The sequence below is a fragment of the Epinephelus moara genome, chromosome 8 (genome assembly GCF_006386435.1).
Source record: "Epinephelus moara isolate mb chromosome 8, YSFRI_EMoa_1.0, whole genome shotgun sequence".
Taxonomy (NCBI): Eukaryota; Metazoa; Chordata; class Actinopteri; order Perciformes; family Serranidae; genus Epinephelus; species Epinephelus moara.
In genome coordinates, this window is record NC_065513.1 from 675,501 (window position 1) to 686,619 (window position 11,119).

The 11,119-nt window shown below is 40.7% G+C and overlaps 1 protein-coding gene across 1 annotated transcript in view; it reads right to left on the bottom strand.

Annotated features, from left to right (window-relative positions):
* Nucleotides 1–11,119, bottom strand: part of traf2a (Tnf receptor-associated factor 2a) — a 152,935-nt gene that overhangs the window by 134,556 nt on the left and 7,260 nt on the right. The window contains exon 4 of the mRNA XM_050050347.1: nucleotides 2,816–2,977. Within this exon, the coding sequence (XP_049906304.1) occupies nucleotides 2,816–2,977 (162 nt within the window). The remainder of the gene's footprint in view (nucleotides 1–2,815; nucleotides 2,978–11,119) is intronic.

The window sequence follows — 11,119 nt, forward strand, 5'->3', positions numbered from 1 at the left end:
CATTACAATATCGTAACATGGTTTAGATTTCTAAATAAACATTCACCTTGTCGCTAGATAGACCTACTCCTGAAAAACTCGTGCGCAAGGCTTTTTGTCCCTACGAGGCCACCGTCATTTACCCGACGGGAGGGGTGAGCGTGTGAGCCCTGCAATCTAGAATTTGATCACTGATGTCACTGTTTTCAACCAATTTTACACACTGGCCCTTTAATACCCTCAATTAATGTGTTTCATGGCCGCTGCTACTACTGTAAATGTGTAAGTGTACCAAGTCAGCAGCCAAACTACAACAGCTAATGCCAGGTTGACAGTGGATGAGGAAGCGCCCCGATTTGTTAATTGCTGCACAGCCACCTGTCAGCAGTCACCTGGCCATTCACACCAGAAGTGCATTTCTCAGTGCCGGTCAGTAAACAATTCTGCTCTCTGCTCTGTTTAAATCACATGTAGAGTTCTGTCTGTGTGTGTCTGCATCTGCATGTGGATCTGTCTGTCTGTCTGTGTGTGTGATTGCATGTGTGGGGGTGTGGGGGTGTGGTTCTGTTCATCTATCTCGCTCTCTGTTTAGACACAAGTGACAAATATGTGGAAGCATGGGGTGCATATTCTACTATTTATCATTGTCAGATCATTCATTTAATATACACCTTACATCGTTAACAGTATGTTTTCACTGTGTTTTCTTGCCAGATTTGCTCACAGCTAATGGAAAAACTACACCCGACACTAAAACAGATCCGCATCCAGCGTGAACAGTCCAATTACTCTATAACCCCTTTTCCACCAACATTTCCAGGAACTTTTATTACCAGGAATTTGTTTACCTGGGTAAAAGAATTCCTGGTAATCTGTGTGGTTTGCGTTTCCACCTCACCTCAAGTTCTGGAAAATTCATTTCAATTAGTGTGATGACGTAGATGATTCGGTGCATGTCCTGTATTTGGCTCCGCCAGCTTGGCTGGTTACGTGCTGGTAGAGAGTTGGGGCTGTTTGTCTCAGCCAGCAGCTCAGTTTGAAAGTATTTTAAGATAAGTGTCTGACTAAGTTAGTCTACATACAGACAGCTGTCATTTGAGCTTATTGCTAACAATTCGCTATCAGCCAAACTAGCGTGCTGTCCTTGTGTAAGACATAATGTTAGTGTCGGTGGATGAGAGACTGTGGACGGAGGATACTGAATATCACTGTCTACATGTTTACATGTTCATGCTTGCTGAACACATGTATTCAATTCAATCTTTATTTCAGACTCAGTTCGGTCCATAAAACACACAACTACAAGAAACAGTAACAACAATCAGACACCATGATAAAGTATTGGCTTCTTTCTCGCTAAGGTTTAATGTCACTTACAGTAACGACTGTAGCTGCCGTCAGCATGAGTCATTTTCGAGTTATCTTCACTTTGTTTCCACCACAGCCGCTCGGCTGTTCACCGGTTACCGTGTCGCATTGGTGTGTGTAAAAGAGATCAGCTCCGGCACAAAAGAACTGATATCGTTAGCGCTTATCAATACTACGGTCTTTAATATTTTAGCTCCAGGGCTAATTTAGTACCGGGTTTCGGTACCCATCCTCAATCAAAACAGAAACGAAGTGAAGCTTGTAGAAATTAAATAAAGCTTGTCGCAGCTGCCCGTACCAGGAAGTGCGGAACACTGCAAGTGTGCTCCACCAATCAGTGTTCCTCTGCAAACAGGCCCGCCCCTCAAGTATTCCGGGTAATCTAAAAAGTCCTACCCCCCTACTAGGTACTTTTTCCAGCGTAAATTTGGGGTTGAGGGAAAGTTTTTTACCCGGGTAATTTCGGTGGAAACGCGCAGAGGTTTTTCAAAATTCCGGGTAATTGATAACAGTTCCTGCGGTGGAAAAGGGGCTAATATGGGCACTGAAAGCAAGCGGGCAGCACTCCACTGCGTCTGGTGTGAACCCAGCTTAACTTTCTGTTTCTTAAACCACACCATTTAATTTTCTTTTTCACCTCTCACAATATTTTTGCCTCACATCTGTCCCTTTTCAATTCTTCTGCTCCATCATTTGAAAATCTCTGACCAATAGTAAGTGCGGCACACAATAACAGCTATTTGTACATACAGTAGGAGGGGGCTTTCATAACCCCTCTTACGATAGTAAACAAGAGGTACAATCTCGATAATGAAAATCCACTGCAAGGGTATTTAAATGATCGGCAGTAGTCAGCAGTAAATATGAACCCTAAAGACAGAAAGTCCCTAGGACACACTCAATCTGAAAACTGTTTGCACCCTTTGCTGCAGTTTCCAGGTTGGCCGACATGTTTCCTCAAAATGGTGTATAACCATGTGCAATGGGCTTTGAGGTACTTTTTCTCTTGTTTGGTGGGTGTGTCAAAGGTGTTACCCAATAAGCAGCAACATGTATATAAACCCTGTCCTATTAAAAAGGCAGTGCGCTTGCACATTACAACATACACAACAGGGTGTTCAACTAGCATTTTGCTACGCACCCTAGGAGTCAGTGGACAACTGAAGGTTATCACGTGACCCAAGGTCTGTACTTCCATCATGTTATGACAAATGGAGACCGCTACATTTTCTGAGGATGGCCATGAGATATGGTTGAATGCTCCGGGAAAGATTATTAGTGAACCGAGTTTTGAATATCATAGACATTTAATACCTTACATTGATAATTATTTATATGCCTGGACTAAATAGGCCTGCAAGTATCATGTTACAATATGAAAATACAATGTATCTCTGAAACAACAGCTCCCTAAATGAAATGAAATACTTGAACACTTTTTGATAATAGTAATACAAAGAAGCCTGACCTTGATGTTCTTTAACAGGAAGGGTTCTTTGCAGTATTTGCAGTTGAGGGTCCTCTCTGGACATTCTCTCTCGTTGTGGCGCTCCTGCTCATTGGCTCTCATCAGCTCTTTGCAGGAGGGACACAAGATGATCATGAAGTCACAGTTACCCTCATGGTTGGCCTGCAAATGACCAACAAAAAAAGCTTTATTGTTTATTAAACTTGGGTGTACCTTGAACTTGATAAATGACTGATTGTAGATTGTCACCAGAGGGTGTATGTACATACACTGAATAAAAATATATACACAACACTTTGTTTTTGTTCCCGTGTTTCACTGGCTTAAGTTTAACATCTAATATCTAATATCTAACATCCAATAACTTAATTATACACTCAATAGATTCATTCCTCTCAGACTTTGATTGCAATGTTGTTAAAATCCACGTTAGTTAACACTTGTCCTTTTCCAAGATAATCTATCTACCTGACAGGCGTGTCAAATTACATGATATATTACGTCAGGTTACTACACAGGTGTGCCTTGGGATGGTCACAATAGAAGGACACTCTACAATGTGACATTTGATCTTGAAAAAGACATTTATTAGGATTTCACATAGCTAATGCTAAAAAAATGTATTTTCTAGATACAAAGACTCAGTCAGTATCTCCTGTGACACCATTTGTCTCATGCAGTGCAACACCAAGTTGATCAGGTTGTTGACTGTGGCCTGTGGAATATTGGCCCACCCCTCTTCAATGGCTGTGCGAAGTTGCTTGATTTGTTTTGTCAGCTGACAGTTACATTGTTGCCACTGCTGGCTTGACAGATTACGCACCATTTAAAACAGATTTCCTGCCTGTGAGTTCAACTGCCGATTGCAACGGCATTTATAAACTCCAACTGGTGATATCAATCAATCATTTCATGGCAGGGAAAGGGAACTTTGTTTTAAGTGTTTGGTTTTTTTGTTGTGGTGACAAAGATGTTACCAGTGGTAACACTGTGGAGCACAGGTTTGGCCCCTGCTTTGCTGTGGTCCTAAACAGACTGCTGTTTTCTTCCTCTTTGGCAGTTTTGGCAGCGCCTATCCCAGTGCACTGAGCTTATTATGATTGCACCACCACATCAGCATTATGCCACAAATGCAGTTACAAATGAGAGAAATCCAACAAGTGCAACACTTGTTAGACAACAGTGTTTTCCATGGGGCGTCAGTGGCTTAGTGGATAGAGCAGGTGCCCTGTGTACAAGACTGTTGCCGCAGCAGCCCGGGTTCGAGTCCAGCCTGTGGCCCTTTGCTGCATGTCATCTCCTCTCTCTCGCTCCCCCTTTTACACTTGGCTGTCCTATCCACTGAAAGGCAAAAATGCCCAAAAACATATCTAAAAAATAATAGCGTTTTCCATTATGACACACATCAGAGTATTGTCAAGAGCTGGAGGCAGGACAAAATTTGATGAAGGCAGCCGCCTCGTAGTTCTCTATTCAGGAAAAACCCTGTATTTGGGCAAGAGGGTTGAGCTGTGGAGGAGTGAGGGGTGGATCTGACTGAGAAGCCAAGGACACTATTGGTAGAAGGGCTGTCACTCAAAGTGGTCTGCTGTAATTATGCGGGACTTTAAATAGTAAATGGTAAATTAATCTGCATTTGTATAGTGCCATTCTAGCCAACCGACCACTCAAAGCGCTTTTTACACTCACATTACAGTCACATTCACCAATTCACACACACATACACTGGTGGCCGAGACCACCATACAAAGTGCCACCTGCATTACACTTTTTTAACACCTGTATGGTGTAGAAAGAAATTGGAAACAATTGACTTCATGTATAGCAAACGATTTATTTAAATGGTGTAAGGGCCACAAAATAATTTGAGTGTGGAAAAAAATGTTAAAACCATAACTTTTTTAAAAATGTAGACTACTATTAGGACTTAATTTGTCAAAATATTGAATTTTAAAACGTATAAAAAATGATTCTCCAAGAGTGATGTTATATTTGGTGACATTACACATCAAATAGCAGACACAGCAGAATCAGTATCTTCTTTTCTTCACTTCTTAAAACGCATTTTTATAGACTTGCTTTTATGTGATGTGGTCTCTCTTCTTTTATTATTTATTTTTATCCTTGTTTTTATTTGTTTTATTTATTTTATTGATTTTATGGTTTCATTGGTATTTACTGTTGTTGTTTTCCCTGCTGTTGCTATTCTGTCTGCCTTTGCTATATTTTCTGTTGTTGCTGTACTGGTTGCTATGTTTTCGTTGAATGCTGCTACTGTTTTTGTCTTCTTCTATTTTTTAAATTATTGTTGTTGATCATTCTGGTTTTGCTTTGTTTGTCAAAGCACTTTGTAAACATTGTTTTTAAAAGGTGCTATATAAATATTATTATTATTATTATTATTATTATTATTATTAGGGACCTCGGCTGAAGGGCGAGGACCCTATTGTTTTTGTAGCGTTTATTTTTCTTTCTTTCTTTCTTTCTTTCTTTCTTTCTTTCTTTCTTTCTTTCTTTCTCCCACCGCCTCTTTAAACTGGAATTTGACCCCCTAAACATGCTCCACAACTCACCAAAATTGGCACGCATGTTAGGACTGGCGAAAAATTTTAGTCAAAATTGGCACGCATGTTAGGACTGGCGAAAAATTTTAGTACATGAAAAAATTAATCCAAAAAGTGCCAAAATGGCCCCTCTAGCGCCACCTAGCAGTCTAGGCACACTAAAATGGCAGCTGTGGCTTGTAGGAATGACCTAGAAAGATCAAACCAAAACTGTCTTGGACTACACATCCCTGACCTAAACCCAACAGGAAGTGAGCTATTTCCCTTTCAAAGTAAGATTTTGCCTCAAAAATGCTCTTTTTTAAAATTCCTTAAAAAATCTAATCCTCCTACACCGTTTATCGTATGGGCTTCAAACTCGCACACATCACAGATCAACTCATCCTAATCAAATATTCTGTATAACTTACTTACTCGAATGGTTTTTGGCGTCTTCCAGGTGATGTCTTACAAAACCTCCTGACAATTTTTTGTGCCACCTAGACACACTAAAATGCCCGGTGCGACCGGTAGGAATCCCGTAGAAAAACCAAACCAACACTGGCTCGTCCGTCTCATCAAGACCTACAAATGTCGTGCGCAACCCCTGACCTAAGTCCAACAGGAAGTGCGGCATTGCCCTTTCAATGTAAGATGACATTTTTCACAAATTCTGTCTCTCAAAAAATATTTGCTCCTACACCGTTTATCATAACTGCTTCAAACTTGCACACATTACAGCTCTACCCCTGGTGAACATTACTTGTGANTGTTTGATTGTCACACATGTCAAAGTTTAATTAGGTCACATGGCTAATGTCTACAACTTTCAAAATATAAGCTCACACCACTTCATAAGAACCCTTTAGATTTTTCAAATTGAGTTTGACAATGATTGCATTCATTTGTTGTACACTCAAGCTTTCAACAGGTCAAGAGGTTTTAAATGACTTTAAAAATGACCTTAAAAGTATTTCCATTTATTTTATCAATTTTATGTCTCTGAACCCAAGTGATTGACCTGGAGGGTTGCAGTAAATCACCTCATTTCAAGTACACGTCAATAACAGTGTTACAAACATCAGGAAAGAATATACATCTTTGAGGAAATGTTACATTCATCAACACAGTAGCCTCATCAAACACCTTTCTTTTGATTTAATTGACAGAAAAATTAAATGCTGTCTTTTTGATGCATACAACATTATGTATACTTAGTGCAATCTGTAACTCCCTCTGCCACAAACAGGAAGTATGTAAACATGAGAGATGAGATATGTCATTGAAATATGTCATTCCACCACAGAAACAAGGATATGCAACTCACTCATGCATTACTGTGTAACTATGACCAATACAACTGATGCATCAGCCTGCTTCCTGTCATTAAAGCAACAGAATCTTCATTTTAATATTTCATATGATTAAAGCAACAGAATCTTCATTTTAATATTTCATATGTATATTTCAGGCTGAAGTAGTTCTTTGACCTAGCTCAGGGCCTAATAACAACTATTAAATTCTCCTTGACATGTATTTTATGGAAATTATTTCAATTTTTCCCCCCTATAAAAACATTAGAGCTATGAAACAAACCATTAAACAATTAAAATCCTCAAAACATAGTTAATATTTAATATGTATATTTCACGCTACAGTAGTTCTAAAAGACTGACTTGTTCAAAGTGGCAAAAATATTAATATATTATATTTTTACAGCAGTTTTTGGAAAGGTGATATTTTCTGTCTATAGGGATTTATACATTATTTTATTGAAGAAATTAAACACCACCTACAGTATATACCACCGTTTTCCATCTGTCACATACTACTACAACCTTTAATACTGATAACTCTGTTGCTACATTTATGATCATGACTGTTAATTACATACTGTATTGTTATCCAGTTAAAATTTATATTATGTACATATATATTCATGTACTTACATCACAATGTGTTACACACAAAACAGGAGTACTGTCACAACAGGCCTTTGTCTTTTACAATACATGGGGTACACTTCAATTCTTAACAGCATGACAAACACCATGTTGTTGTTCACATTATATAATTTCTTTATCATGACAGTGTATTACATTTCAATGTGGATGTTGCGTTCTATTGACATAGCTTCTTTTATCAACATTTTGCCTCTCACAAATAATTCAAAATCTCTACATGAGCTGGAAGCCGAAAAAGCGTGAAGCCGAGGTCCCGACAACGCTGCTCACAGCTTTAATTATAATTATTATTATATTACAGTGTATAAGGACACAATTTATTGAATAGTTCTCTTTTCTGTGTTACACTTTGGAGACGGTCCCTGTTCACTCAGCTCACAGCAGGCTGCACACATACAGTACAACAACATCATCTGTCCAGCTAACACAACGGATCGTTTTGATGTAGCTCAATGTCTCATTTGGTAAAAGTGTTGTTTGTGTTTGTTGTTGTTCTTTAGGCATGCAGCTGCTGTCCCCTCTTCTTGGTACCGCGCATCTGCACTGAATCTCTTAGTGGTGCAGAGTACCTGACCGTACCGGCCTCCTTTCCTCCCTGGTTATAAGTTCATATGTCAAAGAAAACACCAAAGATCTACTCGCGGTCAGAAACATTGTGAAATACACATGGTGAGACATGCTCCACTCTCAGTCTGCTCTCTGCAGAGCCCTGAAGCCCCGCCCCCACCTCTGCACAGAGCCACAGTGTGCTGTTCAGTAATTTATTCAAACTGTATTAATACTGAACATGTCACAAGTCCAAATTGCACTAAATTTAAAAAGGCAGAGCCTTGGGTCCCCAGCAGTACACCAACTAAGTGTGAAGTAGATTGGATGGACGGTTCCTGAGATATGCAAAGGACACACGGAAAGCCAGACAGAGATTTCTTGCTTTATAGTTATCATAAGTGCTATATCGTAGGCAACTGGACTTGACTGCGTTTCTTGAAGACATTTCACCTCTCATCCAAGAAGCTTCTTCAGTTCTAAATGACTGGTACGAAGTTGCAGGCTTTAAACCTTGCAGAGTCATAGGGGTCACACGTGAGCTCTTAGTTTTAGGGCCGTTAAGGTCACAATGTGAGTCATTGAGCCACCTGGCCACCATGTGAGTCGTTAGGGTCAGGTGGGACCAGAGGTGAATGGGTGTAATTTCCCAGTTTGGGATCAACAAATGGTTGTAAGGTAACTATTAAGCTATATATGTATATATATATATATATCAAAAATAGAAAAATGTCCGTGCACAGCTGAAGTCAAGGTGCTGGTACTGTGGCAGAAGTACAAACGTGTAAAGAAAAAAACACATAAATTGTGGCTACGTACCAAGCCTGATGAAGCTGTAAGCGAAACGCGTTGCTCTATTAAATTCTCGATCCTCTTTCTTAGTCCTGTCTTGTGTGCGGTACGTAGCCACAATTTATGTGTTTTTTTCTTTACACACATATATATATATATATGTATATATATATATGTGTGTGTGTGTGTGTGTGTGTGTGTGTGGGTGTTTTCACTCCAGCCTCCTTCTATCTGCTCCTGCCAGCCACCTGTCCACCACAGACATGGCATTAAAGTGCTCCAGGTCTGGACCCTCTAGGCTAACGAAGAGCAGCTCTGTTAACGTGTTTACACTCAGGTTGCTCCTCCAGTCTGTTTTTATGTGTTTCATTGCACTGAAGCCGCGCTCAACAGATGCTGCTGACAGAAGCATGACAAGGATCAGCTCCACGATGAGAAGGAGGTTAAAAAAGTTTTTTTCTTCGATCATCATCCACAAAAAAGTCCTGCCAGGCATTCTGTTGAAGGCCCTGTGGTAGGGACTTGATGATGACCTCAGCACTGGGCCATTCTATGCGCTTTGCCTTTTCCCGGTCACAGCCCATGCGGTCGAGCACATCGGCAAAGTGCTCGACAACTGTATTGACATGGTCACTTCCATAGCTGGCCAGCTCCTGCTGGTCTGCAGGCCACTCCCAAGGATCCACAAGCCTTGATGCAGCTAGCAACACTTGATGGGATTCAACACCCTGGAAACGGTGTTGCAGGCTGGCAACCACAGAGGACCGGAGCTCCCTTTTCACTCTGGGAAAATAAAATGGGAAAGTATAATCTCCATGAGATATGCTGAAAATGAAATTAGAATTGTCCACTTTAAGAAAATTTCCCTCATCATGTTTACAAATCTACCTGTTGAACTCCTCTCTTCCTTCACTGAACCTCCCTAGCTGCACCCTGTGAAAGCTTCCCTCTTGAGTTTGTGCTAGAAAGCCCTCAACATGCTCTCCTGCCTCTGCCTCCATGGCTATCAGCTTCAGCACTGCAGTTTCAAAGGCATGCAGTGCCTCTGGCAGGGTTAGCCCATCCTCCTGCAGCTTGAGAATCAGAGCAACAATTAAAAATATTATTTCCCTCAGCTCTACACTTCAATTGTAATAAACACATCTGACAGATGCATTTAAAAGAAACCTACCAACTCAAGACTTCGAGGATGTCTTGCACCAGAACAAAGAAGAGCAGATGTTGGAAGTCCTTCAACAGCTGTAGGTAGGCATTTATTGCTTACCTTGTTTCAATAGTGTTCTCCAGCTGTGCAAGCAGCACTGGATAATTTTTCAAAAGTGTCCCGAGTGCCCTCTGCAAGTGTGGGAGCCACCTTGTCCCCCCCACGTTCGTTGGCTTCCAAATCTTTTGGTGGAGCACATCTGCCAGCTCTCTTAGTTCTCTCCGTGCCTTCGGGGAATAATGATACTGTTTGTACAGTGCTTTCAGAACATCCATCACCTGAAAAATGAAGACAGAATTATAAGAGAGAATAAACAAAAATAATACGTCTTAAAAATATGTTGTAATTTCAATTTTGAAGCCCTATTACTTTTACCACTATCTCCACATCATAATGATTATGCAAGGACTAGGATTCACTTGGACTTCTCTGTACAGGTAAGAATCACTAACAGTTTGGATTATGTAGAAGAAAACACTGCTGTAGGGTGGTTTAATACTCACCTTTTTCAGTCTGTCATTGCCTTTCATGGCATCCATTACTGCCAACTCCAGGACATGTCCCAGGCACTGGATGTTAATGAGATGGGGAATTTCAGCTCTTAGGAGCGTGGTAACACCTCCAAGCCTCCCCACCATCACAGCAGCCCCATCAGAGCCAAAACCCACAATCTTTTCTTTCCACTGAGAAAGCTCTGCCTTCTGTAGCGCTATAGACAGAGGAACACTTGTTTTTATCAATACACTCAAAAAGTGATAACAGCAATACAAACAATATATTAAATAACATGTCTTACCAGTATTTATTGCAGCATAGTGCCCAGGCGCAGTGGCGTGCTGGAGCTCTTCTACTGTGATGAACACATTTTTTGGCCTTCCTTCCTTGCTCAGGATCCTGATGTAGACCCCCTCGAGATCTCTGCCACTCACATCTGTTGCTGTGTCTGTCAGGACGCTAATGAAATGTGCTGCTTTAATTTCTGCAGCACATGCCTCCCACAGCTCATCATATATGACATTACCAAACCTGAAAAATAAAAAAGTAGTAGTTAGGACAATGTATTCACAAGTATTGTTGAGTGGCCTGCACATGCAACCTAACAGACTAATTATAATTTCTCTCTCTCACACTCTCTCTCACACACTCACACTCTCTCTCTCTCTCTCTCTCTCACACACACACGCACACACACTCTCACACTCTCTCTCACACACACACACACTCTCTCACACTCTCTCTCTCTCTCACACACACA